This window comes from Manis pentadactyla, chromosome 19 (genome assembly GCF_030020395.1).
Source record: "Manis pentadactyla isolate mManPen7 chromosome 19, mManPen7.hap1, whole genome shotgun sequence".
NCBI lineage: Eukaryota > Metazoa > Chordata > Mammalia > Pholidota > Manidae > Manis > Manis pentadactyla.
Genome location: NC_080037.1, coordinates 4521220 through 4547617, shown reverse-complemented (window position 1 = coordinate 4547617; position 26398 = coordinate 4521220). Strand labels below are relative to the sequence as shown.

The 26398-nt window shown below is 45.0% G+C and overlaps 1 protein-coding gene across 3 annotated transcripts in view; it reads left to right on the top strand.

Moving 5' to 3' along the window:
- The window catches only part of PBX1 (PBX homeobox 1), a 260859-nt gene that overhangs the window by 1848 nt on the left and 232613 nt on the right, over window positions 1–26398 (top strand). For all 3 annotated transcript variants that reach the window (XM_036922866.2, XM_036922865.2, XM_036922867.2), the window contains exon 3: window positions 2305–2378. In XM_036922866.2, coding sequence (XP_036778761.1) covers window positions 2305–2378 — 74 coding nt within the window. The remainder of the gene's footprint in view (window positions 1–2304; window positions 2379–26398) is intronic.

Here is a 26398-nt window from a genome sequence, read left to right as displayed (position 1 = left end):
GGCACTGCCACATACATAGTTCCCCACTCTAGGATTTTACAGTAAATTCTCTTTCAAAATGAAACAGACTCAATGGCAACCCACGAACAGCTTGCCCGGGGCCCATCTCAAAAGGAAGAATTTAAAAAATCTAATGAGCACATATGTCTTTACAGTTAATGACCCAGCTTTGTTAAATCTCGTAATTTTTTTTAAGACATGCATGCGATTCCTATGCTTTAGCTGACGTAGTTGTATGAAAAAGATATCATTATATGTATTTTTGTCTTAGGGAAAAAGGAGTTTGAGTTGAGAAAATGAGAAGAAGCAGTTAAAACCATGGATGTTATGAAATACACTCCTGGTTTAGCTGCAAGCACATGCAACATGTAAACTCAGAGGTCCTGAGGTTTACGGGTGCTCGAAAACTTGGAAATGTTCAAAGATTGGAACTACCTTTAATTTCTTAAAATAGGGAAAGTTTCAAAAATCAGTCGGTGCTCTTTTTGAATTTTATTATCCGAAGAATAGCTAATAGGTATTGTGAAGTGTAAGACTTCCCACGGGTAGGCTTTTTTTGAACTGGAACGGATTTCTCCATCACATTGTTCCAGAAAAATTAACTCAGCTGTACCAACAAACTGGTTTAATAACGAGTTTGTGAAGTGGTAAGGGCCAGTAAGACTGGAGACTTACCACTGTTGTGCTGTTTAGTCCCACTCCATTTTGTGCAACTGAGGACCACAGTGGCCTGGCGGCTCCCCCTTTCAATGGCCTAGATGCTGAGAGATCAGACACAATTTCGGGGTAGGGACATTTTCTGTTCTCTCACTATAACTCCATTGATGTACTGTGGAAATGCAGTATTTCTGTAAAACCGTGTAGGGTTTTTTCAATTTGTTTGACTTTTGTATTGTTTTTGCCTTTGGGCCTATATATGAGAATAGAATTAATGAAAACTATTTGAAAGGCCCCCAAAGAGGTTTTGGTACATTGAAGTCTTTCCCACCTTTTTTCTGACCCCCCACATGAGAATTAAGTCACCACTAAGCTTTCATTTTGGTTAAATAATGTAAGTCTATTTAGCAAAATATATGTTTTACCTTTCCCTACTTAACACCTTCATAATGTGCATTTATTACTTACAAAGCAAACCGTTTGTGTTTTAGACACAGTATGTGTTGATTTTGATACTCTTGAATCTTGAGCTTATTACTCGTGCTGTACGGTATATATAGAGATCATACTCCTGGTTTCTCTTCATGAGAATGTGTGTTTTGTCTATTTTTTTTTTAACTTTCACAGGGATTAAAAAAGAATTGCATGTGTCAGGAGAGTTAGGAGTTTCCATTTATCTTTACACATTAATTATAGTTCGTAAACAGAATTCCCATAACTAATAGCTGATAGGATCACTGTTTTGTTTGCAAAACAATATCCTTCTGCTAAGTGCTGCCACAGAAAAATAAAGGGAAAGGTGTTGTTTTGTTCTTCAAGTGCATTCTGAATACGAACACATACGAGACCCAGGTAAATCACTAATCTAAAAGGCAGAATTGTATTTATTTTTCCCCCAATGGGCACAAGGTCCTAATTGTAAATAATTGAATTTCAGCACCTGCACATAAGCGGTATGTGCACAAGAGGCATAATGTGAACACAGAGAAATGAATTTATTCCCCATATGGGTATGTTTGCCCCCTGGCAATGCATTTCCATACTCTTTAACTTGGGGACTGAAATTTTATAAATTGACAGTTCTTCTCAGAAGACCTTTCAAGCATCTTGTGTTTATGAGAATACAGGGGCATCTGCGGAATGAATTCGAACACATGGATGAATTAAATTTGAAAACACACACACACACACACACACACACACACACCACACACCACACACACCACACACATCACCAAGAGGCAGACAGCTCCTAAACTGTGGTGGTTGCATAGATTATACAAAACTGTTAACCCATGCTTTTGGCTTTGCCATATTCATTACCCTGGATAGGATTATTGGTTGAAGAATTCCACTTTGATTAAACTACTTAAAAAAAAAAAAAAACAGAACGCTGCCTAAATGGGCATAATTTAGGTTAGTTCTGTTCTGTAGTTAAATCTCTGCTCTCCCCTGCTAATTAACGTTCTTTCTTTTTCTATGGCAGGACTCTGTATATTAAGTCATAAAACAATTGAAGCATGCCACAGGGTTATGCTTGGTATATAATTTTGACTAAACGTTCAGATTTTTTCCCCCTGTGCATTATCAGCAATTTGATCTGAAAAGTCCACCTAAGCTATTATTGCTGTTGTTTCTTTCTTGCAGAAAACATGCTTTAAACTGCCACAGAATGAAGCCTGCCTTGTTTAATGTGTTGTGTGAAATCAAAGAAAAAACAGGTAGGAATGAGATTCCAACATTTAAGCATTTTCTTTGGCCAATTGACTCACTTAACCAGCAATCATGAACCCATTATTTAAATATTAAAATTTCAGAATAGTGATGCTCTGAAGATTGATCGCCTATTCCGGTAGGACGTCTTGCTAGCCCTGCCTGCCTTCTATAAAAGAAAGCACCAAGTTTTTCTGACAGTTACTCTCACACACTGCTGGTTTATTTGCCCTCACTGTGTTCCCGGCTTCTTTGAAAGGGGGGCTAAAACGTGGGTTCTGCAGGTGGAACGTGTGGCATGATGCACCATTGCAGGAAAAATATGAAAGGGAAGATCCATTTCTTGAAAGAATATATTTTGGCCCATATTGGAAACTAGTATTTTTGGAGTTGGGCAGCGGGGGGCTAAACTGTTTAAAGTGCCCTCTCCTTTTTCTTTCTTGTCATTGTACGAAGCAGGGCACGGGAGGTTCTCTGACGAGTATTGTCAGATACCTCTGTGGAAAACACTCTACACTCTCAGGTTGTCGGGGTTTGTGTGCCCTGTGATTTTATAGCAGGGAGAATCATTGGGTTAGGAGAACATCATGCCCTGAGATCACTCATTCTGTTGTTTTTCTACATTTTAGATCTCATATCATGGACTAACACACTTACAACACATCCCAGGAGGGCCTTTAAATTTTAAAGCAACAATTAAAAAATAGCAGTCATCAATCAGAGGTGTTCTTAAACAACAGATGCTCTGGGAAGGACATTTAGCAACATCCTCTTGTTTGTTTATTTTAATCCTCAACTTTCCAAAGGGGGTGAATCTCTCCCTGGTAAGAAAGAAACGAGTTGAGAAGACAGTCTGAAACCAGGGCATGAAGATGAGGAACGAGGGGTGGTTATATAAAGCGGGAGCTTCTGCTGGCTAGCTCTAGAGCAGTGCAAAGTACCTGCCACCCTATTTATTTATTTATTTTTTACAACAAGGAGTGTAACAGTCAATAATTCATATCTAAACCATATAAGCAAGGGCATGACATGAATGAAAGTGACAATAAATATGATTGCATGCCCGGTTGATATACATTGATAGTTACACATAAAAAAAAAAGGTCGGTGGTGGGGGGGGGCATACACAGGGTGGCTTTCTTTTTGAGCGCTCTCTGTGTTTCCCTTTTAAAAACAAATCGTTTTCAAGATGTGACCCGTTGATGGAATATGTAATTACTTGGGCCTCAAAATGTATGTAAAATTAGCACGCAGCCCCTTTGTTGAATGTTAATTTGTGTTGTGCCTAACATTCTAGACAAAGCACCTGAATAGTCATGTTCAGACCTTTAAGTCTTCAGGTTTGCCTTTTGCCAAATTCTAACCTTATTGCCAAGCTGTTAATTGCATTATTTTAGTGGTGAGACACCCTTTAAGAGGTGTATGGATGGTGCATACAAATATCAAAGAGCTTTTACAGTTTGTCACACTTTTTAGTTTTTTTTTTTTTTTTTCCTATTAGCCCAGCATAGGAAACCTAAGTCTATGCATACTTTCTTTTCTTCTCTCCTTTTTTCCTTTTGATCTCTGGTGCTTATTTACTTTGAATATTTGATTGGTTGAAATTTGTTTCTAATCTAGTATGTGTTCCTGCCGGTCTTGATTCATAAAATGTAGAATCGAGGTAGAAAGGCATGTTTGATAATCCGGGCTAAAGAGACTCTGTTTTTGAAGACACTTTATCAGATTCTTATTGAAAGGAAGCCCATAGGGCATTTAAATGTATACTGTGGCCGAAGTGTTTAATTCTAGTCTTCTAATTAAAACCTACTGAGGCAGTAGATCAGAGGGGGTGGGTGTGAATAGAGATCTGGTTGCGTGCAGGTTAGAGTTTGCTCCTTATTCATATAGGCTTATTTATGGTGATAGCACACAGTCGTATTGGTTAAAATAACACTCTAAAGGTGTAATTTATTGTTGGATTATATATTTTGCTTTCAAAATTTTCTGTCAATTAATGACATTAATGTTTGTAGATTTTTAAATATCTAAGTTGAGGTTTGTGTGTTCTCTTTAGAATAATATATTTAAAAAAAAGTTAATCGAGTACTGTAAATTGACAGTGATAGGGATCAGTGCCCTTGTGTTAAGAGGGAAATACACGTGTACATACATACACACACAGAGTTGTAGATTGAGAGGACACCCATGGGTGAAAGTAAAGAAAGAAAAGGCCTCCCTTCATATTCTTCATTTTATATATTGGGGAGGATTAAGGGGAAGGAAGAAACCTGTCCTGGAATGTTGACTGTTCTGTGTTAAAGTAGGAGATAGACAACTGAGGTGTGTGGAAAGGGCCCTTTGAATCTAAAGTGAGGTCACTTGGTTATTCAGGATCTGTCTGTAGCTTTCATTCCATGTTCCAGCCTATCTTCCATGCGGCCGATGTGTCAGAGATGCATTAAGTGTTTGTAAAGTTGCAGGAGCCTTTTTTCGTCTTGATACAGAGCTAGTGAAAAGCTGGCTGGATGGTCGGTTCACATACATTCCCTAATTGTTTGGGGACTTTGCGTTTTGTTACTTTCAAGCCCCTTTGCACTTAATGAGGTTTTTGGAGCTTCCATCTCAAGTACTGCAGAGGTTCCTGGACTTGGGGTGCACTTTGTGTTCTCACACGAAGTTCCCAACCCAGGTCTTTATTAGGAAGACAGGATTCTGAGGAGTATGGCAATTGCATTCATTTAATTTTTGCTTTTTTGTTGTTGTTAATGATTTTAGTTGGAAAACTCAGAAGTAAGTAGGAAAACTGGCTAAGATTGTCTTACCAACCTTTGAGAACTTTTAAAGAAACACATGCAAAACACCAAAGTGGGCAGCGCCGTGTTAATTACAGGTGATTGATGCGTACCTAAGTCAGAAATTACTGTGAGGAGGATATTTAAAAAAAAAATCCAGGTGTCTCCTGGCTTCAGAGTGTGGGTGAGTTTTTATTTTGATAGCTTCTTGCTTTTTAAAATAAATGCTAAGAAAAAACAATGTCTGCAAAATGCTCTAGCGGCAAATCTCAAACAACAGCCAAGAGCCCTGTGAAGCCCTACAACTGTGTGTATTGCAGAGGTGGCTTTTCTCTGCGCGCTCCTTCTGGGAGCATAGAGATTTAATGCAGAGCTTTGGACCATTTAATACCTTGTTTTCTTTTGTTTTTTAAGAACCGTTGTCTTCTGACATGTCAATAGCACTAGGCTGAGTTTTACATCTGTGTATATGTGATGGTGGGGTTGATGGGGTAGAAAAGGAGAAAAAAGTCAAATATGCTACATTCTTAGAAAGACCTTAGATATATCTGTATATGTTTCTTGACTTTTTTTTTTTTACTTTGGTGTCAAAAATCATGCACATTTAAAAATGAGGAAAACAAAAATAATTGGTTGCCATTTATTAGGGAGAATATTTATAGATAGCAATGAATTGTTGTAATTGTTGCAAATAGCTTTTAATTTTAGAACATAATAGCTATATATGGTGCTTCTCTGCCATTTCTCCTCTGTGTGTTATCTGCACTGAAGTTAAATCACTGAAGGTTACAAAATTATTTTTTTGCTCCCTTAACACCCTTTTGTTCTCTCTCCTTTTTTCTCTGTGTTCAATTAACACCCCCATCACAGAACTGTAGTTTTTTTTTTTTTTTAAGTCTACTACTGTATTTCACTTTGACATGCTCTCTTATTATTCTTGCTTGCTGCTTCCTTTTTGTATAGCAATTACATTATGGGGCTGCTGCTCCTTTGCTCTTTATGGCATTACGGACTAACGTGTGTGTGTATGTGTTTGTATGAGAAGGTAGAGGGGGCGTCAGGAAGGAAGCTGTATACAGCAGGGAAATAATTCTGATGGTATTAAGGCCTTGAACAGAAAACAGGAGTGAGATAACTTTAGACAATTTAGAGATGACTCTGATCAGATTCCTTTTGGGGTCAAAGTAGCAGGAATGGCTTTTTATAGAAGTTCATCTACAGCAGGCAAATGAAAAACTTTTTCTTGCTGATTCAAGTATTTGGTCTTTTTTTTTCTTTTCCTTTGGAAGGGGTAGCAAATGAAAGGAAGTTACAAGCCAGTGGTGCTTGAACACTACCTAACAGGCACAGCAATGTGTTAGGCAGAGACAAGGTGATTAGACTATATGTTGTTTATTATAATCTGACTATAGGCTGTAGACCTACAGTGTGACTCTCAGAGGTCCACCATAAGCTGACGATGAGGGGGGACTTTCTTGCCAGTGACTTTGGGATAAGCCATTTTTAGAAGCGGATTTTGACAAATTGTGGCATTTGAGAGGAGGGGAGGAGGGTGCAGAAGGGATTTTGGTCATACCTGCCAGATGAGATTTACTGGAAATTTGGTGTCACTACTTCTTCCAATAGGGGAGTCTTATAAGGATTGGAAATGAGAGGGATTTCAGTTAAATTGAGGAAACTGGAGGAAGGTTGGTGACGGGAAATGCAGAGAGGAACTTGTGACCTAGGCTGACTGGGGTGCTGGGAGCTGGGAGGAGTGAGGATGCGGCTTCCCAGCTGGGCTGCAGGCTGCTCTCGGGGTGAGGGGGGGCCCTGCTTGCTTGTGTGTGTCCCCACTGTCGGTGCCAGGTCTCGTCGCCTGCTTTTGTCCTTGTGTTCTGTTGACCTCCGTGAACTCTTGGTGGTCGTGGTTGGCAAAATTACAAAAATCCCCCCAAACAAGCAAACAAACCAAAACCTAGATATTGAACATATTTAAAATAGGAAGGCATTTTAATTTTAATTTTAATTTAAAGCAAAATCCTGGCTTCTTTTGAGACATGCTTTACATGCATGCCTTAGGAAAACAGCCTTAATTTTGATTTCAAACCTCGTTTAGATGAATCCTGTTATGTTTTGACTTGGTGAAGTGAATTTACATATACACTTTTATTTCTTTTCCTTTTTATAAAAAAAAAAATCTCACTCAGAATGCCATATGATAGAGGCAGTGTCGTAGGTCTGGCTCCCAAAGGCAGCTGTCACTCATCCTCCTGTGACCCTGAAAGCACTCTGTCCTTTTGACCTTTGCATCCTGGGTAAGAGGCATATAACAGTTCTGACCCCATGTCTGCCTCTTACCTGAGTGGTGTGGTGAGGTTTAAAGAATGCAGTAATTGATAAATAAAATAAGTGGAGGATTAATGAGTTATTTTCAAAGTGCTTTGAAATAATTTCTCCAGCCTGAGCTGTATAAATAAAAGATGCTGTATTTTCTATAATAAGTTATCACAGGAATCATATCCTGTTCCCACTTCATAGGAGTCACTGTGTTAACTCTTTCCAGCCAAAGAAACACATCTCCTAGGCTGTGGCTAAGTAATGGGGTTGTCAGTAGTCTCTCATGAGGACAATTCTCTGGTTGAATCTTTTGCCTCATCTGCATCCTAGAGATGCCACTTCTCAGAACCTGGCAGAGTGATTTGCAGAAAAAAAAAATTGTAGGTATAGACTGTCATAGAATTTAAAAATCTATCTCCCTTTATGGCAGAATAAGGTCAGTAGTGACTTCCCGGAAGGTCTTCTTACCTCTTGACAGTTCTGTTTCAATCTCTCTATTATTGGTGGGAATCAAGATTGCAATGGGTAGAAAAATTCATCCTTTTTGGTTTCGGTCAATAGTTCCAACTACATCTTCCACTGACACTTTTGGCATTAAGCAGCTACTGGGGTGGGGACCTCAAACCTGTACTAGTTCCGGATCTCCCACTAGGCAGTTATAAGACTGATAGACACATTGCTTAAACCCTTTTAGGGGAAACTGCTGGTAGAGGTGAAGGACCTGGTCTCTAAAGCTAGACTGCCTGGGTCTGTATCCCAGATCTCCTCCTTTTTAGCCATGTGACCTTATTCAAGTTACTAAACCCCCCTGAGCCTCATTTTCCTCATCTGCAAAATGGAGAGCTTTGTGATACCTTTCTTAGAGGGCTGTTGTGAGGATTAAATGAGGTAATATGTGTAAATTACATTGCCTGGCATAAACCTTCAACAGCAGTTAGCTTTTATTATTTCTGGCCCTGTTTTCTTATATAAAAAAGAGAGGCTTGAACCAGATGGTCCCTAAAGACCAAGCCAATTCCAAGACTCCGATTCTATGCTGGAAAGAGACAAAAATTGCTGAATTTAAGATTTGCCTTCTTTTGTATTTTTGCCATTCTCTTAAAGTGAGAATTAGCTCTATCTGGCCAGAAGGCCCTGGGAATAGGTTGAAAGAAGAGGGGGAAAAAAAGAATGTGTAAGAACAAAGGCAGAGGTTTTTAATTATCCACACACTGGACAACTACCACCTGAAGAGCGAGAATTGCATATAGTAGTGATGGCGTTTACTTAGCATCAGCAACTGGAGATATTATGTAATCAGGGTTAAAAATATTTTCCCTCTGAAAACCCAAAGGCCCATCTTACAAAGTTTCAAAGCACTAACAGTAAGGCGAGTTTAGGGCATCCTGACCTCTTCCTGTCTTCTTAATAGGTTTCTTATTTAGGAAGAAATTTATCTGTGTTATAATGACAGCCTTGATAACATAGTAAATTAATAAACAAAAAATGCTTTTTAAAAATAGCTTTCTTGAGGTGTATTTCATATACCATGACATTCACCCATTTAAAGTGTACAGGTCAGTGGTTTGAGTATATTTACAAAATGCACTTATCACAACCACCTAAATTTAGAATGTTTTCATCAGTCCCTAAAAAAATCCCAGACCCATTACCAGCTCGCATTTGTCCCTTTGCCTGCCCCTAGTAACCACTGATCTATGGATTTGTCTGTTCTGGACATTCACATACATGGAATCACACAATACATGGGTTGTTACCAGCTTCTTTCACTTAGCATATTTTGAAGGTTCATTTGTACCATAGTATGTAATAATACTTCATTCATTTTTTATGGCCAAATAATATTCCATTATGTGGACATACCACATTTTATTCATCTGTTAATCAGCTGATGGACATTCAGGTTGTTTCCATGTGTTTCTGCTGCTGTGGATATTTTGTATGAGTTTTGTGTGGATATCTGTTTTTCTTTCTCTGGATGTATGCTTAGGAGGCGAATGTTGGAGCTTACGGTAACTCTGTGCTTAGCATTTTGAGGAGCTCCCAGTGTGTTTCCAGAGTGGCTGTAGAAGGTGTATTCTTGTCATATTATAAATGACACTAAATTTTTTTTTCAGCATTCCCACCTGTCCATTTTTCCAGCCTTTTTCTCCAAGCAGTGGAGAAAAATTAATTTACTCACCCTTATTTAGGGTTCTACTTTATTTTTTGTCTTCTTTATCAATACCTACTCTAAGAAAAAAATATTTTGATAAAAATATTTGACTTGAAGGGTGCATAATCAGGATTTATGTGAAACCTCGCTGTTTGCATTTTAAAGAGGAGAAAAAAAAGTCAAAGGAATGAATCTTTGAATCTGCCGGAATTTCAGATGCCATATTCCTAGAGAGGGAGACATTTGCAGAAAAGATTGGATAATTTTGTGAAGAGCAATCTAGTATGACAGAGAGAGCATGGATTTTAAGGTCAAACGACCTGGATTCAAATTCTAGCTTGTCACGTAATATTAGTGAGTTGTTTGATTTAACAGAGCTCCAGTTTCCTCCTCGGTTAAGATGATACTACAGAGGGTTGACGAAGGATTAAACAAGGCAGTAATATAAAGTGCATAGTTCAGTGAGTGCACCCAATAAATGGCAATGGCTGTCATTTTTCCAAAACCATACGGCAGAGTGCTGACCACTGCTCTCATGAGTTGGGGTCTCTCTGTTCAGGTTGGGTACTTTACCAGCTCTGCCTAGGAGTTTTGGAAGCTTACCAAAATGCTTCCTGACCTTGCTTTTAAATGCTTTAAATGGTTGTCTGTGTGAGAGGGAGAAAGGTCTTGGGCAGAGCTCAGGAAAGGCATTCTAACACTGCTGCATTCCCTCCTTCAATGCTAAGAGTTCCAGGGAGAGAATCCCATAGAATGTGCTGGACATTGCACACATGCGCAATTTTAAACGTAATATTTTTAAATTGCCAGCAGCCCACTCCAAGAAAGTAAAAAGAAACTGGTGACATTAATTTTAATAATGCATTTTATTTAAATCCAAATACACCTAAAGTATTTTAACATGTGATCAACTAGTTTACAAGGTATTTTACTTTTTTTTTGTACTAAGGCTTTGAAATCCATTGTATGGTTTGCATTTACAGCACATCCGCAGTTTGGGCTAGCCATGCTTCCAATGCTCAGCGTTCACATGGGGCTAGTGTCTTCCATGTTGGATGACATGGTCAGGCAATGGTTATTCCAGCATAAACCTTTGTTTTGTTCCTTTTTTGACATAGTTTTCATACTCTGAGGGAGACACATGATTGTTCCCTATTCATACTTGATCTGGTAGTTCTGTAGCAATTAGAATTAGTTTCCCATAAAAAGCCATATCTAAGCATATTTAGGCATCTCTTTCCGACAGGCAATGTCCTATTGCTGGGAGCTGGGATGAGGTAGTTCCCTTCTACGTCTTTCTGTTTTTTACTTTTCTTTTCTCTAAGTCCTTGTTTATATGCTTTGTTTCCCTCTCCTTAATGAACTCTGAAATGTTCCCCAAAACAGAGTGAGTGGGCCGTGGCAGCCAGCTTGTTTCCTACAGCCAGAATACAGTGGAACAAGTATAGGGGATTCCATGGTGTGAGCCAAGTTCGCTGGACCCCATCAGTCAGGAGTTCTGAGGCTTCACTCTGCCTGCCTCCAAGTTAGTATGTTAATTCGAGAATGCTAGTTAACCACTTGGTCTCTGGTTTCCACATCCATGGAATGGGCAAATCCAGAGAGCCACTCATCTGACCATAGAGTCCATGAATCATGAGCCCCAGTGTGATCCCTGCCCAGGCTTGGATTCGTAGGAGGAAGGCAGGTGGAGCATCTACGAAAGAAAATTCTTTTTCATTGTTACAGCAGTTGTAATTCATCCTGTGATTCCTTATTTCTTTTTGAGACAGTCTTGCAGAACTGGTTATGGTGGTGGTAAAGCAACCTCCAGCCAACCAAGTTGAACTGGAGAAGGTAAATTGGGAGGGAAAAATAGTGACTTTTTCATTTTCTTTAAGAAGCCTTCAACATCCCATTTACAAGGCCAGTTAGAGGCCAGCCCCAGTTTAATCCACCTTGCGGACTCTATGACTGAATGCAAATGTTTCTTCTGCATACTATTCGTGGCTAGTGAATTCTAGACTGAAAATTGCTTTTGGAAAATGTAAAAATGTATAGTTGTAGGATGGGAAGTTCAGTGTATCCCTTTGCAGGTTTATATGGTGCAGCCCAGAAAGTCAGGACACCTGGGTTTAGTTTCCACCTAGGAATTGTGGAGAGCTCCTTGTTCACCACTTGCCTCAGCTGCAATGCTGCAATAATGTCTTTCTCACCTACCTGCCCATGAGGTTTCTGGAATCTTCAATTGAGGATATTTAGGAATGCTTGACTTTTCCTTAAGACAGTGTCAGTGGGCCAGACAAGGTCTGTGTGGTGCTTTGAGACAGGGTTGAATCTGCCAGTAGGTCCCAGGAATACATTTACCTAGTGGCCTGTGCTGGTAGGGCTAAGAGCGGGAGTCGGCGTTCCGAGGGCTCTAGGTGATTTGAGACCCAAGAGTAGCTGTAGGAGAATCCTCCTTAAAATCTCCATTGTTAAGAGAATTGAAAGTTTGCATTTACCTTTTGTCCCTAACAAAGAAAGCCTCCCAGGACCCTAATGAGTTCAGCCTACAAGCATTCAGCAAGGCTGACTCTGGATGTGAGGGTGTAGACGGTAATTTCTTTCTGCAGAATTTGCATGCAAAGGCGCTAGGGCCCTGCACCCCGCTTACTTTAATAGACATTTTAAAACAAAGCGGGCAACACACACACACAGCTTTCCTTTGTGTGGCCTCCTTCCTGGGGTGCCCGCGATCCCTAACCCCTCGCGCGGGCCGGGCGAGGGAGGGGCAGGCCCGGGCGGTGCGGGCGGCGGTGCAGCGCCGACTCTGGAGGCCGAGAAATAACCGCATCGCGCGAGGAATAAATGAACGCGGCTTCATCCTGAGGCCGGTTAAGGGGGATCGGAGAAAAGCGCAACCACCGAAACCGGAGGAGAGAGGGCGCGTCGCTTAGGCCAGGTGGGAAGGAGACATCGCAGTTGTCTGGAGGGCTTAAGGGGCCACAGCACAAAATAAAACTTCTGGAACTTGAGGAAATTCCAAGAAGCAGTGGCTGAGCCCCGTGGCCTCGTGCTGAGGCTCCTGCGAGACGGGAGGCCAGGGCTGCGGAGCGGGGCCGCGGTGGAGGGCAGCCCGGGCTTGCTGCAGCACCCCGCACGGTCGGCCGTTCAGCGGAGGTGGGGGGGCGGGTCAGGGGTCACGAAGCCCCTCCACCGGCCTCCTCTTCCCCCGACCCCCGGCGCGCCCCTGCCCCAGGCCCCTTGCGCCTCTGTGCAGATCGCGTCTGGGCAGCACTGCGCGGAGCCCTCGGGTCCCCGAGTCCCGGCGTGGGCCGCCCGCGCGCGACCCGGGGAGCCGGGCGCTCCGGCAGTGGGGCTTGGTCGTCCCTTCGGCGTTCCGCCCCCACGTCCCCGTGGCCTCCCTCTCTCTGAGGGCGGGCAGCAGAGGACCCCCTTCGCAGGGGGAGCCACCCCGGGCGTCGTCCCGCCCCTCACCAAGCCCGGGAGTGGGGTGGCCCCCCGCCGCCGGGGCCTCGGCGCAGGGACGTCGGGGCCGGCGGTCTGGTCTGCCCCCGGGGAGCCCCGGCCCTGGCCGAGTGCGAGGGGTCGGCGCTGGGCAGTCCCCGCGGCGGGGGCTTTGCACGCAGAGGTGACACGCAGGCGGCAGCGCGCGAGCACGTGGGTGCGGGTGCGCGCGCCCACAGGCACGCATGTTAATTTGCAGCTCTTCTTAGTTGGCCCCGTGTTGTTTCCTCTCTATTCAGTCGTATTCCAGTTGGCGCTTTATGGCATTGAAATGAGTCAAATAACGTAATCTGAAGTTTCTGCAGAAACCCTTCGATCTTGCCTATATCTCTGCTCTTACAAGGAACACCGTATTCCCCTGGGTACGTTTTTAAACCAAAGAACCTTGATGTACTTTAAACATCCCTGACATTTGTTTTCGTTAAGCGTGGTCTGATTTCTTTAACACCCGAAGAAGGTTTGGGGCCTTCAAACAATACTAGTTTCTTATATGGCAGCTTGTCTTGTCTCAGAGGAATGTCCGAGGGGCCTCAGGCTGCCTTACTTTTGCAAATGTTTTTCGAATAATAGGGTTGACTTTGGTAGTTTGCCGCCCTCCTACCCGTGTGCAGTAGGTGCTTCCCCTCCCCCACCGAGCTGCTGGAGCCAGGCCGGAAGGGGCTGTCATCCTGCTTATGCCGAAGCCCTATTGCTTTATTTATCTTAGAAAGTTAAACTAAGATGCTCTTGATGTGTGATTATTATTATTAAATGGATTCTTGCGCTTTCCTATTATTGCTGTTTCAGCCCCACAGGGCCACCCCCAGGTCCTCCAACAGACCCTCCGGAAACTTTCTGTTGACTGACTGTAGGACAGTTAGAAGTCAGAAAGGTTGAATCCCCTCCTTACTTCGAAAATCTAGGAATAATTCTCTGTGTACATTTCCATGAGCTCTGCCTCTGATCCACCAGCTGAAGAATCAGGCCTGTTCTTAATTTCACAGGATGAACTTCTCATCCTGGGAACTCTGGGGGAGAAGGTGGAAGGATTATTATGCAGGTTGAGGGGTCACCTGTTATTTTCCACTGTTGCATATGTAGCTGAAATAGAAGGGTAACAATACTAATGTCAGCAATAGTGATCGCAAAGGAGAACAATTGCTTCCCTCTTCCTGATCGGGATGACCCCTGACCCCTTACTCACTGTACGAACTCCTCCCTTTCCAGGTATTTCAAGTTGGAATAGCTTGGAAATTACAACTGTGAATTAACTTCTAGAGGTGTACACCGGGGAGAGTAACATCTCCCTAGAGGCTTCCTTTTGGGTATAAGTGTGCAAAGATTGCTTGTCTTGTTAAGATCCCATTGGGATATATTGTCTCCTGTACTGTCACCTCCTGAATGTTGCTTTTCGTAAACAGAGGTCATAGAAGCTTAATTGTTTTTTAGTGACTTGGACCAAATATTTCTGCACACCATCTATTCTGGAGATGTTGGGGGAAAACTCAGGTCCCACTGGGTGAATATTGGATGAATTAAAAGTGAATTCCTTTCCAGGTTGGGTTTAGTTTTTCATCACCAGTTAGATATTTTTATTTTAGACCTTTGGGAGGACGAATGAAATTGCTAGGTTCGTATTCTGTTTTGGGCCATTCATTGCTTTAACAAATATTTGTGAAACTTGTCTGGATGAGGCCTTATGAAAGGAGGAGGATTTCGAATGCATTAGTTGTGGCCCTCACCCTCAAGGAGCTTACACCCCATAAGGGGCCTGAATCGTGGTCAGGATCTTGGTAACATGGACAGCTGACCTGCTCCCAAAGCCCTGAGCCCATGAGTAGACCGTATTCCTTATGGCCAGGACTGGGCCGTATAGGCGATGCTGAACCAGAGTTCACGCAAGCGCTGGGTCATGTGCAGAATCCGGAAGACCCTGGATCATACGTGCAGAATCACAGATGTGTACTGGGTCATGTGTGGAATCACGAATGTGCTGGGTCACGTGCAGAATCAGAAACACGCTGGGCCATGTGTGCAGAATCCGCTTTCTCTGATTCCGAGGGCGCTGTTTTTGACTTAGGCAGCCTGAGAAGTGTTCTCGCGTTGAGTCCTCGCCTCTTTGGACTTCTTCCCTTTCCTTGAACCCACTCACCCCTTTCCTTCCCTTTCCGCCTCTCCGTTTTCATCTTCTCTTTTGTTGCCTACCTCCCCTCTACTGGGGCCTCCCCCACGCCCCCAAGTTGCTATTTGCCCACCTTGTGACCTGAGACCGCCTGGCATTTCCCTGGGATGGCTGGAATTTACCACCCGCCGAACAGGCATCCGGTGACATTTGCTCACCTGGGCAGCTAAGCTACATGGTCTGCTCGGAGGGGCTGCCGGGAGCTAGTGTGGAATTTACCTCTGTGCTCCAGGGTTCTGGCCAGCAGGGAGGCAAACAAGGATGCTTTCTAGGGGCTGGAATTAATTTTGATCATGGTACACATATATAGCTGTATATATTCATACACACATTTATTATGTATTCAATAAAGGCATGTAGACAATGTGTGGATTATCTGTCATTCTCCAGTCATTATTTTAACAAATTAAATTTCCACTGTCAGCTTCATCGTTCACACTGGGGCCCTGGCTTCCACAGCTACCTTCTTTCTTCCTCTCTTTCCCTGGTGGTAAAAGATGTGGGCTTAACTTAATTCTTTTGAGGCCTTGCGCCATGAGACCTCCTGCCCCTTACGGTTCCCGAAGCCCCATGACAGCCTCCTCACTGTGTCTCTCCAGACATTCTGCTGGGAAGGGAATAGCTGCCTGTCTCTTTGGGTCAAACTGCTGTAGGAGCTTGTTCCGTCCAGTTACTGGGACAGGCCCGCCTGGAGGTGTCTTCAGCTCTCGGAACACAGGGACGCAGTCTGCCTGTCCCAGCTGCCAGCCGAGGAAGGGAGGCAGGTGGTGTAGATGGCCAAGCTGCTCCTTATGCTCATGTTTACCTTGTCCAGGTGATTTGAAGGGAAGAGGGCTCTGGGCCCCAGGCTGGGAGACGAGTGGTGGTGGCTCATCTCGGGGCAGCTGAACAGAAAATGTCAGAAGTGATGTCCCTTCCTTCTCTGGGAGCAGGGAATGCCGTCCACAGGCGCTGACACTTAAGGCCTGCTGAACACTTACGTGCAGAGTTGCTCTTAGGATTCCGATTTTGAGATGAGGAAACTGAGATACAGAGAGTGTCGTGAACCTCCGTAAGGTCACGCAGCTCGTGAGAGGCTGAGCTAGCACTGGTTTTACTCAGGAAGTTGTACTAAATATGGTTTTCTATTGGAAACAGTGCCAATGAGTGACAGCCCTTTAAACTATGATTCTTTCAAGAACATCCTGTGGAATCCTACTTAGTTGTCCCAAAACCAAATCATTTGGCTGTACCCATCTGGGGTCCTGTTTCTCAAGTACATCTATATAACTACCTCTTGCCTGAGGTTGGCTGTGAAATAGAAGTAAAAGGAGATAAGTCCAAAATTCTCCTTGACTCTTATTTCCTGAGTTTTATTAGGAGTCTGCCTGTTACCTTTTTTGAATCTACCACCCGATTTCTTTCAGGCCGCGAGCAGGGCTTATTTTCATAGGTGGTCTATAGCTTAACTGCCCTTCTTCTATGCAGCACCTTTCTTAGTTCCTGCTCAGAAGCCTGGGGTTTTGACAGGAGCGTAGAGCAGGGCGCCGTGTCTTGTTCTTGCCCACCTGCCTCATCCTGCCGTCCTCCTGTCACACGTCCGAGTGCAGCCACACTCCAGGCCTGGGACGTGCAGGTGACTGGAAGGGGTGCAGGTGGAAGCTACATCGGTGAGACCTCAAAGTCTCAGCTTCCCGGTCGCAGAGTCACTCTTGTCAGAACATGTTGAGCAGCTCGTTTTTTAAAAATAAGTTAGTGTCCTCGGTGTGAGGAGGGGACAGCTGCTTCTCCAGAAGCGGGGTGGCCCAGGGAACAGGCTGCTGCAAAGGACCTGGCTGCAGGCGAAGTCCTGGTGATGGCGACGTTTGCCAGGACCTGTTATCTTGATGTTACCCACGTGCTGGAAGGGACAAAAGAATTCCAGATATCCCATGTTTAAATTTATTGTTTAGAAAATGGCATTGCAGCAGAAGACCTTAATTAAGAAAATTTTACAAAGGTAAAGAAATTCAGCTTTAATCCTACTACCCTAGCTCAGTATTTCATACAAGTCACCCACTTCATGTTTATATTTTCTTTCTGTCATTTTTGCTTATGGATGTATGAATTTTCCATTTCTTGGGAATGATTACGTATTCAGGGATAAAATTCTCTAATACTTATCCACAGAACCTGTTATGTGTCTTATTTATTGCTCATATCATTTCAAAGAAGAATTCAAGCAGCGTACCAAAAGGTGCAAACCAGATGCAGAGTTACTAAATAAATGAGAAAATTAGAAGAGAAAATTAAGGTAGAATAATAAAGTACAAAGGAATGTTAGCATGTAAAATTGCACATATAAGGATCCTTTCTTATGGTGGCCTTTCCAGCCCTTTTGTGGGTAAGGAAATAACTTCCTGACCCTTTGGATGAAACTAGTTGAGGACCTTGTTCAGTCCAGATTCTATAGAGTTGGCTGCAGATTTGAGACTCTGCTTCCTGGTAGCAAGAGCAAAAAGGGAAATGTGATCAGTTTCAAATTTCAAACCATGTAGAATTGAAAACTCATCAATTGTTGATTCCATGCAAAATTTCTCCCATAGCTCCTCATAAGAAGATGCTAAGTGATAAAATGTTGTACTCTACAACATGATAAATAAGATGTTATACTTCATATTTTACCATAGCTTTTTATATATAACATCCCGTAAGCTTCATCAGATGTTGTTATAATTACTGGCTTAAAATCTGCCTCCCTCATTAGACTAATGAGTTTCTGAAAGATAATGATCGGGACTTCCATATGCCCAGCATGTAATAGTTACTCAGTTAATATTGTTTGAATTGAAACACTGTTTTATCTACTTATCTTAAAAGGAGGAAACTCCATTTATTAATATTTACTGAGTACTTGCAACTAAAAGAGGGAGCCGTCAAGAGTCCTTGCCCTTGAGGAACTTATGGTCTACTGGGACTAAATATATCTTGATAGATACACTGGACTCTAGTCTGATAAGTGCTATGTAATAGAGGTATGCACATTCTGTCTTTTGTGGAATGAGGTAAGATTGCTTACAACCCACACTTAGTACAGCCAGCCTCCCCCTTTGGAGTCTGGGCTTGGACCCCTAAGCTAGGAGGGGAGGAGGGGGCCAGACAGGAATGGTGAGGGCCCCTCTGAGCATGTTCTGAGAGGACAGAGGGGATTGTCTTGGCAGACTTGTTATTTCATTTCCATTCTCTTTGGAGGAAAAGGACCTTATGCCTTGGCTAACTAACCCAACCTTCCTGGTGCTCAGGTCTCTGAAATGGGGGGCGCGAGGGGGATTAGTGTCAGGGTGGGGCAGGCTTTCTTTCTGACTTGAGGCCACCTCCTGGGTAGACTGTGGTTCCATTTGCCATGGCAGCTGGAGTTGGGGCCACCATACCACTCCTGTGACTGGCTTACAGAGAAAACCTGGTAGGAGGAAGGAACAATCCCTGGCACGTATTTGCAAAATAAAGAGTGAAAAGAGCAAATAACAGCCACATTGAGTTTTATTCCATTTTGTTAATTTTTCGATGTGCATTATAACACTAATCAGAGAGAATTTTTACCTTCTTACGTCACTTTCTCCCTCGTTCCCTTTCTCCCTTCCTTCCTCTTAAAATCACATACTTACTTCTCAGCTAGGCATACAGGTTGTCCCTGCTATCCGAAAATAGAGGTCTTTCGAAACTTTTCCTAAGCCGAAATGGTGGAAAGTGGGGAAGCAGTTGTCATTAACTTATATGGAAAAGTTCAGAGCATTCCCAGACCCGAAAAAATAACCTTTCTCCCGCATTTCTGATACCTTAGAACACATCTTGCTAAGGGACTCAGAAAATAAATAGAGACGAAGCACAGATGCTCTCGGACACAGCTGGAAGTGGAGATGCCAAGCGTGGTCTGGGCGGGGGAGCTCTGGCTGGCCTCCTGCTGCTCGGGGTGCACAGCCTCCATACCCACTGGGCTCCCTATAGAACGCACACTGAATTGAAGGCTCTTTCCGCTTTTTGACAGTTTTTGTAAAAAAATCTCCTCTGGGTCGCTTTCGGTCAGCAAAAATAGGTACTAATGCAGGGCCTACGTAAAAATGAAGTGGTGTAACTGGAACTTCTAAGAAGCGTGGTATACCTGTAATGAGCAATGCAACTTAGGACCGTGTCCCCAAATTGCTTACCACTGGGAGAAGAATGAGCTCTTCAGAGCAGCTGTATTGATCAGGGCCTTGAAGGCGACCCAAGTGTAGTAAGCCCTTAACCCACAGTACACTCTCAGAAAAAAAAAAAAGTTTCCAGAAAGATGATTGCAGTTTTCTCTAAGTTGTAAGCTTCTCTTTCCAGATGGTGAACTCCAGTCAGCCAGGCTTCATTCATCTTTGCATGCCTGGCACAGTGCTCAGTATATATATGATGCTCAATAAATGTCAGTTGGAGGAAGGAAGGAAAAAAGGAGCCACAGGTAATTCATCTAACTCTAAACTGGACTTACTTATATTGTCAGACTGAACATCTTGAATTATTTCCAAAATTCCTACAATTTTCTGTGAGGGTACTAGTTCCTGAACCTTATGTATGTGCTTCTGACAAAGACTGGGAGCACAGGATGGAAACCCCGTGTACGCCTCTGGGATCATTCCAGTGAAATGCTCCAAGCCCTGTGCTCGGAGGGAAAGGTTTCTGGTTGGAATCTACCTGTTGTTGGATGGGGGAGTGTTTGATTGGCTCCTGTGAGTCTTGAATTTTCTGAGTTATGATCTTGAACTTGGGGTTACGAGGGTGCTCGGGGTATTGTGGAGTAGACGGGGTTCTGGGGAGAGTACGCAAGAGAGGACATAGGAGAACTGTGTAAAGATGAGTGATCGTCGCATTTAGGAAGCTGGCTAGACACAACCTTGCAGCGGAGACCCCAGGTGGGAGGGCGTGCTGCTTTCCGTCACTCTGGTCCCAGCACCTTCCTTGCATTCACATCCCCAAATTGTCCTGTCTTGTTCCATCTGCAGAGCCTCCTCTTTTCTTTTCTTTCTCTCCCAAAAGTTAAGCCAACTGTCTGTTTGCTTGTGCTAACTTTTTGCCCAGTTTTCCTCCCATCAGATCAGTTGAAAGGTTGGGACTGGGAATCCTCCATCAAGTTCATCATCACCGTCATCTAACTGCACATAAACCCAAGAAGTTGAATGTGAGGATTTTTTAAGGTGAAGGTGGTTGCAGACCCCGAGGCGGGGAAAGTAACTGAACGGGGGGCTCTCAGGGCACACACCCCTCGTCTCCCCCGGCCCTTCCTGGACAAGCGTGTGTAATTTAAACCTGTTCTGGGGCGGCCTGAAGGAAGGGGTCGTCCCACCTTCCTCCCACTGCCCCGACTCCCTCAGGGGAATTCCTAGCCGGGGTCTGTGGTACCTCAGACAGGGCTGCCACCTTGCAGGGCCACTCCCTGGGGGCAGCCTACCCCGGTCCTATTGCAGTTCACGGGTTTCTGGATGAAGAGCCGCAAGAAGCTTAGTGGTCCCTACACGTCAGCCCCCCGCAGCCCCTGTCCTGTTGGGCCCCGCCTTTGCTCTGCTGCCTTGGTGGGGGTGGAATGGGGGGGTCTCTGACAAGGACTCTCACTGTTGGCTATGAGGAGGGTACTGGTAGGTCCTTGAGGACCAGTACATATATTTATTTAAAGTTTCAAAGAATTTTTAATGAAAGGAAGTTTGTTACAAAAGTTAGGCACAATAGTTACAAAGAATTCCTCCTTGGAATCAAAAGACCCAGGTTCAAATCTCCAGACCCCAGCTCCGCCTTTTACTACTTAGGTGACCTTGAGCAAATTACTTCATTTACTAGACCTCAGTTTCTGCATCAACAAAATGAAAATATCCACACGGGAGGACCAGCACATTTAAATAACCATGTTCTGGAGATGCCCTTTGGCTTGGTTTGGAGGCCACTAGAACCAGTTCCTGTGAGTTTTTTCTGCATGGTCCGACTCTCCTTCTCAGCACAACCACATCTGTTGAAAATTTCTCCTGTTCTTCTCGTTTGCCGAGACACTTCATCTTAAACTGGGCTTCCCGGCAGCTTAATAACAACGTATGTCTAGCTGAGAAACTTTTTTTGGTGTGTGTGTGTATGTTCATAGCAAATTTACTCGTAATTGCCCAAACTGGAAACAACTCAAATCTCCATCAACAGGTTTATGGAAAAACAAATTATGGTACATCCATAGAAGGGAATTCTCGTCAGCAGTAAAAAGGAGCAGACTTTTCAAATAGGCAACAACATGGATGATTCTAGCTGAGAAACTTTTAGCATTTTGGTTTAGAAACCTTTTACTTTACATCCTATGTTCATGTGTTTTTTTTTTTTTTCTTGAATAAGGACCCCTTTCCTCTGTGTGATGAGTAAACAATATTAATTTCAATTTATATTCTCCTCCCTTTACTGGAGTGTCCCCTGGATAAGTGGTGCTTATAGACACTGATTTATCCATTCACTCAAATATTCAACAAAAGGCCCCTTCCTGGGATACCAAGTAAAAGAGAGAGAAAAGTGATCTGGGAACCTGGTGGCACAGCTCTCGTGTGCACAGGGAAGTTGTGTGTTATACTCACACCCTTAGGAATTAGAGCATTTTTTAGTATATTGAAAGAGCCATAAATACAGGTGATCGCTCTCATAATCCTACACGTGAAACCAAAGAGGAAAATGCACCCAGCCCCCACCTCTCCTGTTGAGGGGTTTACACTGGAGGAGTTATTGCTCTAATGCATCCAGACAAACAGAAATAAGAAGAGCAAAGGGTGTTATGTGCAGGAGATGCATGTGCGTGCATTTCGTGGCTGGCCTGGAGGAAGTTGCTTGTGGATGAGGATATGTATTTACTGCTGTGGAAGAGCAAGTGTCAGACACGCACAGAGGTCATGCTGAGTGCCCAGTAAATGTTTTTCCCTCTTCATTTCCAAAGCAAAACGGAAACATCCAAACCTGTTTGGAGCCACAGTATGATGCAGGGGACCATGTGACCTGTACTGCTGCCAAGTAGATGCGCAGCGAGGGGCCTGCCACTCAGCCAGTGTCCTCATCTGTAACATGGGCGCAGGTTACACTCATCAGCCTGGCTGTATCTCCTTCCAGGGTGGTTGTGAATTTCCAGTGAGATGTGGGTTTGAAATGCTTTGTAAATTTTAAAATCCAACACAATATTAAGATTTCTTCTCTAACCCATCCTGTTGCAACTCTCTGTACAATTGAAGCAAGAGGAGGTAGCCACAGATCGGCAGGCATGCAGAGGGCCGATTTGGGGATGGCATACAAGTCCTGTTGGACGTAGACTTGGTGGGGCATGCAGCGGATGTGGAGGTGGACATCCCGAAAGAGTGGAACCGAGAGGTGTGATTGAGAGGCAGATGATGGCACTTTGAGGGTGTCGTTTCCAGAGGAGACTCGAAAACAGAGGTTACCTGCCCCCACTCGTGCTGGCAACAGCCTGGCAGGATTTTGAATGAAACTTGAGTATCGACCTCATAAGCCCTCACACCTTACACCTCACATCTCAGGGTGGCAAGCACGATGGTGGAGGCAGGAGGCAAGGGGATAGCAAGTGTGGTTTGCCATTTGTGCATATGCCCGGTGCGTGTCCTCATGTCACAGTCCCCGGTCTCACGCACCAGGACAGGACGCTGCCTGCAGCTACTCGGTATCTTCAGGTGAGGTGCACCGGGGTCTTTTACTTCACATGGATGTGTTTCTGAAAAGTGGGGTTCAGGTTCTGACCGCGTGTCCTTCATCCGAGGCTTGCCTGGGCCTCATAGCAGCAGTGCATGGCGGAAGGGCACTGGGTGGGGCGTGTGGGGTGGGGACGCTGGTGAGCTGCCTGTGCTCTGGGAGTCTTGGCCGCCTCATCTTTGAGAGAATGGCTTGATTGGGGTGATGCTTCAGGTCTCTTCCAGGATTTAGGCAGGTGGCACTCCTGATGGCAGGCAGAGCCCTTTCTGTAACGTAAGGACTCCCACGTTTTACTGGCCTTTGTTGTTCTTAGTGACTGAGCTTTGTATCTGGTTTTCTTAGATCACGGCCCTCATACACGTACTCAGTGTGTGGAGTTTATTTTCCTGTTCATCGGAATGCAAGATGGGAGGTTTTCAATACACAGATTCATTTCTGAACTCCAGTTTCTCAGAAGGTGAATGAATGGTCATCCGTTGGCTCATCTCAGTCTCTCTTAGTCACGTAGTTTTTTTGTGGAGTTGAGGCACGGCCACAAAGCTCCCATTTGCAGCAGTCCGGCACTTCTGCACTGGGGAAACAGCCTCTCGAACAGCGACCCAGAGGTATTCCCAGGAGAGGCAGAGACACAAGGGCCAGATGTTGTGGCCACCTCTCTCTCCTCACTCCTCGCCCTGCCTTCTAGCCCTGGAAGTGTGAGCTCCCACCCAGTCACTTCAGAACCCCTTCTTACACGTGGGATGAGAGGGGGACAGCCCTGGGAATGCAGGAGGCCTTATCACCTCTCATCTCTCACCTCTCATCTCTGCTGGGATGGACACCTGAGTTTTTTGGGAATTGAAGTCCAGAGTCCGAGGCAAAGATCAGAGGACAGAGGCCAGGCCTAAAGTGACCACGGAATTGCATCAGGTGCAAAATAATTGAACGAAGCAGGGCTATCCCCACCACGGGGAGCTGAAACCCTCAGTCCAGATGTGGTCAGAGAGGTTCCAAGAACGAAAGGCAGTCTGATGAGGGGGGTGCGCACCCCTGTACGGCACGGTAGGAGAGGCCATAGTAAGTGCAGGTGAAGGAGGTTCAGCTGGGTTTTATTGAGCACAGAGAAGACAAATTGGCTTTGCAGTGGTTCCAGCTATATGTTAATGGTGCTTTTTTAAAAACTGCAGAGGAGGGCAGGGGAAAGTGTTGCCAGCCATGCATGCAGGCACACACACGCACAGGTAGGAAGAGGAGGACGAGGCTCAAGACCGAGCATGGTTGGCTTTATGCATATAGGTCTCTGCATGTGGTGATGAGTAATATATATATATTATTTTGGACTTTTGAGAAGGTGGTGAGTTTGTTCTGGCCTTTCCATCCCTGGTTACTTCTTCTTCCCTTTGCTCCCTACACGTGTGCTGTGGCTTTATTAGGAATTCCCTTTGGTTTAGGGAAAAAAAATTAGAGGGAGAAAGACAGCCTGCTGGAGGGGGGAGGAACGAAACTAGCTCTTGGCCCCGGGCCTGCAAGCAAGGGCCCTCAGCCCCGCCCGCTGTTCCCTTGAGTGTACCCCTGCCCCCCGCGAGCCCTCTTGTCTTCTAAGGGGGCTAAGGGAGGCTGGTTCTATCCTCCTGATTCCCTTTTTTTCCTTGTTGTTTAAAGACAATCTCTCTCTCCCTGTTTTTTCCTTCCTTTTCTGAGGACTGAGCCCAGAGAGCAGAGCGTCCTCCCTGCTGGCCTCTCCTCTCCTCCTCCGGCCTCCCCCTCTCCCCCGATGAAGGGTTCATCCAAAGTTCGCATCCAGACTCCGAACAAAGTGGCGCAGACCTTTTCCTGACTCCTCACCCTTTGTCCTCATCAGTCAGTGACAGGCAGGAATCAAACGCTGAGGACCCAGCCGGGAGAGGGGCCCTGGGGGAGGAGGAGGCCAGGGCCCCCATTAGCTCACGGGGCCCCCAGCGGCCGCGGGAGGGGCCGGCCCTGAAGGAGTTTTGTTTAAGTTTCCCCCAGGCGTGCACAGAGCGTTCCGGAGTTGTTGGCGATGCTTTCATCTGGTTTCTGTTTGGGGACTAGAGCCCGGGGGCCAATCAAGCTGGATCGGGCAGGCAGCTGGGAGAGAAGGAGCCAGAGAAGGGCAAAGGCGATCCGCCCGCTTTTCCCTGTAGCTGGGACCCCGGGCGCTTTCCCATCCTCCTGTGAGACAGCACAGTTCTTGCGGAGTGAAGGGCTCACCTTTTGGAGGTGGATTACACTTTTCAGGACACCAGAGGCCCATAGAGCAAATTACTTCTTCCAGAGTGCGGAGAGCGCTAAATGATCCCCTGGTGCCCTGGGAAGAGCCCGTTTACCTCCACAAGGTGAGTCATTTATTGATGGAGAGGAGCCTGTTGGCCGGACTGCTGCCGTCCATCCTTGCACATCCCCGTGAAGCCTCCAGGGTGGAGGTGATACTGGCCACCTGTCACCTGGGAATGGGGCTGACAAATGCCTTCCTGACTTCTGTTCCCAGGATTGACTTTCTGGGGAAGGCAGTAGAGTGACTTTTCCAAGGTCTTAGAGCCAAGGGCTTACTGTAAGTGAGGGGAGTTTGATTTCTAACCCCGATGCAACCGCTTTTTTCTCAAAGAATAAGCAAGGGCCTCACCAGGGGCTGCCGGCTGGTTCCGTCTGCTCTTGGGCTCTGGGCTGGCCCCCTGTCGCTGCTTGCTGCATGGGGTCCTGCCTGTGATTTCCAATTGCCACCTGCCCCTGTGCCTCGAAGGTCAGTGTTGCTGTGTCCACGTACACAAGCTGCTGGGGGCCGTGAAAAATGGGGCCACGTTGGTGGGAGAATTTGCATTGCGAGGTGCCCTTTTTTAGATGAGCCTTAACAGGGGAAGGACACAGGCGTGGAATCTGGCTCAGCATTGAGGCCAGAAGATCTATTGACTTTTCCTCTCCCAAATCTTCGAAATCATAGTGACCTCTGAGACTCGGGAATGTAGATGCCGTCCCGTAGCTTTCATGGTTCGGATGATTAGGGGGGCTGGGAGTTCCTTCTGTTGGTGTGCACAGGGGATTGATCTGAGGTGTCAGGACCCCTGGGTTCTGCTTCTCCTGACCGCTGATTTGTTATCTAAGGTATAAGCCAAATAAAAACCAAAATATACTCTTGGCAGGGATGTTGAGAATTGGTGACATTAAAAAGGACTTCATGATGACCCCTCTAACATGTGTCTAGGCTATGTGCCACTTGTCATGTAAAGCATGTCATATGTGTTCATATATGCTATCTCACTTAATGTACGCAACCATCTGAGGAGGTGGAAATTGTGATTACTTAACACACCAGGACATGGAGGCACAGGGAGGTTAAAATAACTTGCCTGAGGTTGGTTTAGCAAGTAGTTATGTGCATTATCATGGAAGAACAGTGCCTTCCCAAGGCTGGTTTTGCAGGATAGCTTCATTCCACAC